At 45.1% G+C, this 9157-nt stretch overlaps 1 protein-coding gene across 4 annotated transcripts in view; it reads left to right on the forward strand.

Moving 5' to 3' along the window:
- The window catches only part of magi3b (membrane associated guanylate kinase, WW and PDZ domain containing 3b), a 115458-nt gene that overhangs the window by 98979 nt on the left and 7322 nt on the right, over positions 1 to 9157 (forward strand). For 2 of the 4 annotated variants that reach the window (XM_029431869.1, XM_029431871.1), the window contains exons 9-18: positions 776 to 967; positions 1684 to 2331; positions 4008 to 4039; positions 4720 to 4885; positions 4962 to 5056; positions 5137 to 5344; positions 5976 to 6158; positions 6883 to 7068; positions 7581 to 7677; positions 8413 to 8518. In XM_029431869.1, coding sequence (XP_029287729.1) covers positions 776 to 967; positions 1684 to 2331; positions 4008 to 4039; positions 4720 to 4885; positions 4962 to 5056; positions 5137 to 5344; positions 5976 to 6158; positions 6883 to 7068; positions 7581 to 7677; positions 8413 to 8518 — 1913 coding nt within the window. Of the gene's footprint in view, positions 1 to 772; positions 968 to 1683; positions 2332 to 4007; positions 4040 to 4719; positions 4886 to 4961; positions 5057 to 5136; positions 5345 to 5975; positions 6159 to 6882; positions 7069 to 7580; positions 7678 to 8412; positions 8519 to 9157 lie in introns of all 4 variants that reach the window. The other 2 variants (XM_029431868.1, XM_029431870.1) reach the window with 1 other exon arrangement.

Here is a 9157-nt window from a genome sequence, read left to right on the forward strand (position 1 = left end):
ATATACTGCACAGCTGCAGGAATGTGCATCATTTATCACCAGCCGGCTCCCGTTTTAGTGTTTTTGAGTCTAAGCTATAACGCAGTTAAGGCCAGAGACCATCAGGCAGCAAGGGAAAAATGGTGTGTCTATGATCTAAAGTGCTGATACCGCAGTAATGCCAGATAGGAAAGCTGCTCAGTTTAATTCAGTGTGACCCTGACAGTTGGTTATCTGGACTGTAGCGTATGCCACAGCCAAGCTGCTGGTCTGTATTGATGTTGCCACTGACCATAAGTTGTTCCTTAAACAAGTTTATAAAAAGTCCACGGTGACAAACACTGACTGCAGTGGGAAGGGGATATGAGAGGATGTACAGCACCGCTCTGCTCCATAGTTTAATAAGTGGTGGAAGCACCAAACAGTTCATTAGCATCTAAAGCTAACATTTCTTTCCTTGTATCTGTCTGTTTGCGCTCCTCTCTGCGGGGTCGCACAAAAAGGTCTGTGTTGATGGGTTTATCTAGTTTAGGCATGTACATCATGCACTAATTACTACGTTGATCATCAGCACATAATGGGTGTCATCGACGTTCAACGCAAACATGGATGTTGCTGTCTTTCTAATCTAGAGGGATATGAATTTATTAATACGTGTTGATGCCGCGTTTGATGTCGAGCTCTGTTTGTAGATGTAACTTGTTTGATAGAGCTCGTCATTCACTCACGCTCTCTTCTCACACAGAACTTATAAAACTTACACACACATATGTTGACATGTGCATTTTGTTAGCAGGTAAGGGAGGTGCGTTTGACTTCACTTCAGACCCCAGCGAACTGAAGGGTGAGATGTACCACACTGCCCTGAAGAAGAGCGCCCAGGGGTTTGGATTCACCATCATCGGAGGTGACCGCACGGATGAGTTTCTGCAGGTTAAAAACGTGCTGGAAGACGGCCCCGCTGCCAACGACAACAAGATGGCGTCCGGTGAGCTTTGCGGATGTACACGCACTACGTAAAGGGGTATTCCGGGAAGATCTACGAGTATATAGCTCCTAATTTCTGTGATATTGTTTTACAGCTAACTGCTACCATGATGCACCTGGATGTATTACTGCCTTTGTGGTGTTCACTTAACCTAACACTGTCCCTTGTGTTCAACAAAGCAATAACACCAACTCGAGCTCTGTCGAGGGTCTAGGTTTATAGCAGACAGTCTGATTATTGTGGGTGTGAAGCCATGTAACGCTTTTGTTGTTTAGTTTCTGATCTTGCCTTTGCCTTGCGGCAGCCTACATAAACCAACAGCTGTCAGCTCTGTGTGTGTGTGTGTGTGTGTGTGTGTGTGTGTGTGTGTGTGTGTGTGTGTGTGTGTGTGATGGAAATCTACACCCCGTCTCCCTTCCGTGTAGTTGTGGCAGAGATTGCTGTTCTGGTCTGCTCAACAATGGAGTGTATGAAGGAGGGACAGGAATAAAGTACGAATGAATGGTAGACTGAAGATAAAAGGAAAGGGAGGAGGTACAGGGAGCTGCCAAAATGAAAAATGTGAGAGAGCAGTGAAGAGGAAAAGGGACATTTTAGAAGAAAGATCCGACCGACAAAAGGAAGGAATAAGTGCTTTGCAAAGAAACGTGATGTCTAGATGAAATATCAGAAGAGACTCCCCTGGTCACTTTCTTTCTTTTCTCCCTCTCTTTTAGGAGATGTGATTGTTGAGATTAACGGCATGTCTGTGCTGGGGAAAACCCATCCAGAGGTGGTGCAGATGTTTCAATCCATTCTCATCAACCAGTATGTGGACATGGTTCTTTGCCGTGGCTACCCGCTTCCTCCAGATGTGGATTTAAACAGCGACGATCCTCTTCCGCCTCCTCCCCTCCCGCCGGCCACCCAGCCCCAGCCGGCCCTGCATGGTGGAGAGGTGGTGACAGCTGTGCCCCTCATCAACGGGCAGCCGCTGCTCGTCAAAGGCGACGTCCTTCACGGCTCCTCACAGGAGCTCCACTATGTCACTACAGATGCCAGCGGCCGACCCGTCGTGGCCGCTATGCCCAACGGGCGGCACGGGGAGCGGGGAGAGTTGGCCGCAGGGCTGCTGCAGCCGGAGCTGGTGAGTGTGCCTCTCATCAAGGGGCCTGGAGGATTCGGGTTTGCCATCGCCGACTGCCCCCTGGGCCAGAAGGTGAAGATGATACTGGATGCCCAGTGGTGCCGTGGCCTGCTGAAAGGAGATGTCATTAAGGAGATCAACAGGCAAAACGTCCAAACGCTGAGCCACGCCCAAGTGGTGGACATCCTCAAAGACTTACCAGTGGGCAGCGAGGTCAACGTGCTCGTGCTGCGAGGAGGTGAGAGACATCTAATACGCAGATGTATTGTCTACCTGGCAGACTGAATGGCTGCATATCCATGTTATTGTTTCTCTCTCTGCCTGCGGATCTTAGTCTTCCTCCTGTCCTTCCATCCATCCTTCATTCTCAGGCTTTAATTCCCTCTCACGTGTGACGTAATGTGTGATTGCTTTCAATACAACTTCAACGGGGCCCATGGGAAGTGATGTCAGCGTGCTGTTACTGACAGGCAGTGAGGTGGAGTTGTGGCTGGTTGGGGGGGGGGGGGCATTGACTGACCACACACTGTGTAGAAACCTGAGGCCTGTTTGTTGCCAGCTTCTTCGAGCTTGTCAAACATTTCTTGAGCATTCCTCCTGTGTGTCTCCACGCAACTTGGCTCTGTTTATGACGACACCCATTGAGGCGTAATGCAGTCTGTTACAAGTCAGAGAGGGGGAATTACATAAGCGTGGGGCTGTGCTTGATTCCAAAGCAGAGAGGGAGGAGGGTAGGCACCCTTCAAATGTCTCCTGCATCATCTCCAGCCGCCCCGGGGATTCATTGCGTAAATCAATGAACCCTGGATTGGCTTTGAACATCAGCAGAGCGTAGGGGACTTCTGCATGCCTCTACATCCATGACCCCTTAAAGAGCCATGGCTAAATGTCTTTAGAGGGAAGGTCCACAGAGGCCTCCTTCCCGTAGCCGCGCCCCAACCCTCTCCTCTCCCAAGCACCCACACTAACTGCGGTGCCACCATCACCGTGTGTCCTACTCCACCGATGCACTGCCTGATCCCACAGTCGAAGCAGAGCCTGCCTCTGCCTCACCCAGCCTGCCCAATTGACGAGCTAATGCCAGCTTTAACCCTCATTAGACGATGGCCTTTGGCTTGGAAGAGGATCCCTGTGTGTGTGCGTGCGTGTGTGTGTGTCCTTGTGTGGGGTGGGCATCACTGAACAGAAGAGAAGCCGAGCTTAGAGAAAGGATGGAAGGAAAAGAGTGGTGCGAGTGGGTGTGTTTCAGGTGTGTGCGTATCGAACTCTACTCTTTATATGCCTTTTATGACTCTGATTTTGGATTGTGAATTTCGCAGTGAAGTGGAAAAATGCCGCTGCGTCTCCCCTTTTACATCAGGCTCCATTAACCCCTCATCAAGCCAAGTGTTGGTCCGGCCCCACAGGGCTGTCGGCTCCAGAGGAGTGTTTGTTAATCCAGTTAATGCGGGGAGTTGATGGAAGGGGAGGAGGGGTCTGTAAGAGATGATCTGCAGGGAACAATCTGAGCGCTTGAGATGGAACGTGTGGGTGTACTGTACAACGAACAGAGAGAGGGAAGAGAATTATCGGTCATTGAATTATATGCATGAATCTGTAACGCTCTCACCCGCTTCCTTCGCCCTGTAGCGGGCTTCCACTATGTAGTCAGCGCTCCAGCACATGTACTACCTTTATGTTCCCTATGTATCTTTAATCGCACATGGATGCATATTCCTTAATGGAGCCTTCTTTAGTGAGTACACCTCTTGAGTTAAGAGCAGCTCATTGGTTTATTGTTATGCTCACTGCTGCCGTTTCTCAGTAAGAGAGGCAGTGCCATCTGGTGGACGGTGGTTCGGTGATCGTTGTTGTTCCAAATCATATCTAGCATTTCTAACCATATTCCTGTTGTGTATCTATGTCTCTCCACAGGTCAAACATCCCCCGTGAAGAGTCTAAAGCCTGTGAGTAAAAGCATATCTTTTCCTATTTCCTCACTATTGTTTCCCCTTGGGGACTTATCCCCCCCCAATTTAATTTCAAAGCGTTTTGTCCTTCAGCTTAACCAGTAAGCCTCTGTTGCATCGAATTAAATGATAGCAATAAATTTGAATATTGATTATGTTTCTGGGCGACTCCTTTTGTTTGCTCTGAAAAACGGTCTTAATTACTTCCTTTCAGTTTTCGTATTCTTAGGGCTATTGTCAGGGGATTGCAATGGTAATGAAGCAGGGATGAGCCTCTTTAGATAGGGTGGTATTATTAATACAACAGTTTTAGATAAAGAAGTTGCCCTTTCTGCCTGAATGGGGCCCATAAGGAAATCTTTAGTTTCTCCCGTGGATTTTATATGACATTAAAATCTCATTGCTTAGCCGTCATAACAATTGAAGGAATGTAAAAAGAGTCTATGTTGAAAAGATTGTGGGAGTGAAGTGACCTTTTATTGCTTTTGGTAATCTATCGCCATCACAGCCGCTTGTCTGGGATAATGAGCTGTAGAGACTATCAATAAAATGTGTGATGTTCTTCATAGGTGAATACCAAAGGACGTGTGATCTAATGAAAATCTAGAATGAATATGTCCAAAAATAACGATGCTTAAAGCAACATGAGGGCGATGGTGCATGTATTGTTTTTTCAGAGACAGGAAATGACTGCCAGTACAGAGACTCTGGACTGTATCATAGACTCAGTCCCCCAGGCCCTGCCTTACCACTCCAACACGAGCACCCTGCGCTCCGCCGACTCCCCCAAACGAGAAGCCACAGAGATGTACCTGAAGTCCAAAGCCCTGCTGGAGAGCAGACGTAAGTGAAGACAAATGCATCATCAGTTTTTTTTAACCTCTTGTCCAGCCCTCACTCACTTGTTACTCGTCCACAGAGCCTTACACCAAAGACATAGATGTTTTTCTAAAGAGAGACATTGAAACGGGCTTTGGCTTCCGTGTTCTGGGAGGAGAAGGTCCACAACAGCCAGTAAGTATATACAACATATGGAAAGATTATAGTACAAAGAATGGGAACTCCAGTTCTTCATTATACTAACCCTGCATCAGAATGTGTTTCCCCAGGTGTACATTGGGGCCATTGTGCCCAATGGAGCTGCGGAGAAAGATGGCCGCCTGAGAGCGGGGGATGAGCTCATTGGCATCGATGGTGTGATGGTGAAAGGTCGTTCGCACAAGCAGGTGCTGGATCTGATGACCAACGCTGCCCGTAATGGTCAAGTTATGTTGACTATACGCAGGAAGGTCATCTACAGAGGTGAGTAACGAGCAGAACAACACCTGACGCAATTTAAATGCTTTATTTGCATCTATTTAATAATAACATGAAAGATTTAGATGATGGAAACTGTGTTGCTCTAAACACCAGAACAATCCTCTGGCACACAAGAAGTGACGTTATATTTTGAGAAAAACAACAGCTGTATGATTGTGTAAAAAAAATAAAAAGAAGATGCATGTGCTAAAAATAGATGATGAACTCATTAGTTAGCGTAAGCAGACAGCCGGTGTAGCTGACCAAAGACGAGAGCACAAGAATTCATAAACTCACAATTATTCATTGGAAAACACAGAGAAGCTGTTTGAGAGTCTGGACATGCTGCTCGTTTCATGACGAGTGATCACAGCCTCAGTTATGGATTCAGAGGATGTTTCGGTAGTTATTTCTGCCAGTACAGTCTACTGTAGCCATTGGCAACCACTTTCAACATCCACAATCTGTACATCCTGCTGCCGCACTGCGTTCTGCAATGTGTTTATAACATACCCGACATATTTCTTGCATATGAACACACAATAAACTCCAGTCCGTTCTATACAGCCCTCAGGAATGCACACACTCACACACACACAATTACATGGGCATCTGTATCTTTTTTTTATTTCAGATATGACGGACGAAGAGGCTCTGGAAATGGCTCCAGTGCTGGTGAACGGTTCTCCTAAGCTACCTCGCCTACCGATGCCCAGCGCTCTGGACCACGAGTCTTTCGACATCACACTCCACCGCAAAGACTCCGAGGGCTTCGGCTTCGTCATCCTCACCTCCAAGAGTAAACCCCCGCATGGAGGTGAGAGTGTAGTCTTTCAGATCCTGCAACAGCTTAGCATTTTTTTCTCATCTAAGTTTTATATTATTGGGGAATTTAGATGTATAGATGGGGGGGGGGGGACAGTTGAAATGGTCCCTGGAAGTTTGTATCATATGTGGATTTGAACACTCACTAGGATATCTGTTAGCTGCTGTATATTTAATGCTAATACCCAATTTAAAGACTGGTATAACACACAGTGATGTGTTTCTCTTGCTGATGCATACTGATGTAGAACGCTTGTACTGCAGGCCGATCTTCGCTCTGATGAATAATAGAGCAATCTCGATGAGCCTCGGTTGTCCTTCCTTGAATATATAAGTTTAATTCAACATAAATCTGAATTCAGAGAAAGATCTTGGTACAGCTTTGCATAGAGTAACCTTTGGTCCAGACAAACGGAGTCAGGAATATCTTCAATGTCCTCATCTTATCTTAACCTTGAGACGCCCAGAGCCTTCCACACAACGCACGCCAAGTGTGAATTTCAAAATACCAAACATATGACAATGAACAAAGAAATGAATGTGTTCATGTCTAATACACACACTCTCTCTATGCATCATAAACATTCAACAGATTTGAGTTTTTGACTGCAGTCTACCATTACGTTCGATTTCTAGATACATTTCAAGGTTCTCATAATGGCCGCTCCATCTAGGTCGAACATGCGTCTTATTTCTCTTCGTATCTACAATTTCAGTCATTCCGCACAAAATTGGCCGTATCATTGAAGGCAGTCCGACCGACCGCTGCGGCCTGCTGCACGTCGGAGATCGTATCTCAGCGGTCAACGGGCGCTCCATCATCGAGCTCTCTCACAATGACATTGTTCTGCTCATCAAGGAGGCCGGCAATGTCGTCACCCTCACTGTGGTTCCTGAGGACGGTGAGTATCTCTCTGTGTGTGTGTGTGTGTGTGTGTGTGTGTGTGTGTGTGTGTGTGTGTGTGTGTGTGTGTGTGTGTGTGTGTGTGTGTGTGTGTGTGTGTGTGTGTGTGTGTGTGTGTGTGTGTGTGTGTGTGTGTGTGTGTGTCCACATCTGCAGTTATTCTAGAGGTGTATTGCTCTTGTGCCTCAATTCAATTTATAAACTGTATTGTCTGTAAGGGGGAGATTAGTTTTGCAGCCAGGTAATCAAACAGTCAACCATCATTTTAACGTCAGTATTACGAATTTAGTGCTAAATTGAGGTATTACAATTTTGAAAAAAGGGTGAGAGGATTGAATGAATTAAAATAAATGTCACTGTAATGCCAGTACCTGTGGTAGGATGTCTAAATCTAATTATAATGATAATTAGCTTAAAATGAATATGATACGTAGAAGTAATAGTATTCAATATATAGGCTTTTTTCTTTTTTTTACACTGATCGCTGACGTTTGAAAATGTTTTTTTTAGAATACAAAGGCCCTCCATCTGGAGCCAGTTCAGCTAAACAGAGTCCAGCGCTTCAGCACAGAGCCGTGGGGCAAAGGTCAGCGCTACAGGATGAACGGTAAGAATCTGCTCTCACACAAAAGAAAGGTATAGAAACAACTGTCTAAACATCTTGTGCACGCCAGTTATAACTATACTCTGACTACACTAACTACCCACTCAGTGCATAGCTGTCCCAGGTTCAGTACTCTGTAGAAGGGAATCAAGGTTGTCTTGCCAGTCTTTTTTAACTCCCACCATTTGTGCCTTAAACGTTCAAAATGTGCCAAAGTGACCAACATGTACACACACACACACAGACACAGACACTCTCACACACACACATTTGGCCTGAGGATGTTGTACACAGAGGTAGATAAGAAATGCAAGAAGAACCTCCTCTGAAATTGAAAAATATAAATTCCTTCATGCTTATGGTTATGGTAATATTTATAGAATGATATTGCTACCTGCGCGTGCAAACTCTTATGAAAGCACCAAACATCCTCTGTAATTACACTCGACATGAAATAATGTGCAGAAGAGGAGGGAGGGTTGCCCTGGAGAATATTTCTCTCAACAAAGGCGCCGAATAAACATAAAAGTGTGTAAGATAATAAAGAGAAGACATATACAGAACAATGCAGCATACATACTAAAATATCCAAATGTAAAAATAACAGCCCTCTTCTATTTAATATCCAGCATTAAATTAGATTTTAAGTTTTGCATAATGGCTTTTTGTGTGTGTGTGGCCTGCAGCGGGTGTTTACTGCAGGAGTCACTGAATACATATGTCTGTTGTTTGCTTTAGTTATAACCTGGACTTTGAAGAGAAAAGGGAGGGAATCAACTGGTCGGACAACAAAACTCTTCCATTGAGCGAGCAGGGAACGATGTGTGTGACGGGACCCAATCAGGTGAGAAGAATCCTATAATCCCACTTTATGTTGTCTTTCGACCTTCTGAAGGCTAAACTGCTAAATGCATATAAGCTCCAATCTTTTACAGTTTATGTTTTGCTTACTATATAGCATCCTGCTCCCTTTAGTTCCATACAATGCACAGGTGCATTGAGTTCATGCGTTGGGTGTCAATGAGGACGTTATCGCTTATTGCTTTTATCATTCATACCTTTTCATACTTTCTATCCACTGTTTTCAGCATTCAAATGAATTAAAACATCCTAAAACATATTCATGTATTTTATACTCTTTATCTACTCGTTCACACTTTCAAGCCAGAACAATCTTTCCTACATTCTGGGTATTAAAACTCCAGAGTGTGTGACGTCACAGCCAGAGAGGAGAGAAGCTGGTAAATCTTCTTTAAAAAAAATGTTATCTTAAACGTGCTCTCATTCCCACAATTATTACTCTTTAAGCATAAAGCTTCAAAACGTAGTAGTAATGTAGCTAATGAATTTACACAGTTGGCACTGCGAGCCTGAAAGTGACAGGAGTGCCCAGAAGCTGCCGCATTGACTCCCATGGAAACTGAGGCCAGATGTTTCTGGATGAAAGTGCCACTTTTCTAGCTCCCTGCTCCCATTTTTCTAA

This window comes from Cottoperca gobio, chromosome 5 (genome assembly GCF_900634415.1).
Source record: "Cottoperca gobio chromosome 5, fCotGob3.1, whole genome shotgun sequence".
Lineage (NCBI taxonomy): Eukaryota > Metazoa > Chordata > Actinopteri > Perciformes > Bovichtidae > Cottoperca > Cottoperca gobio.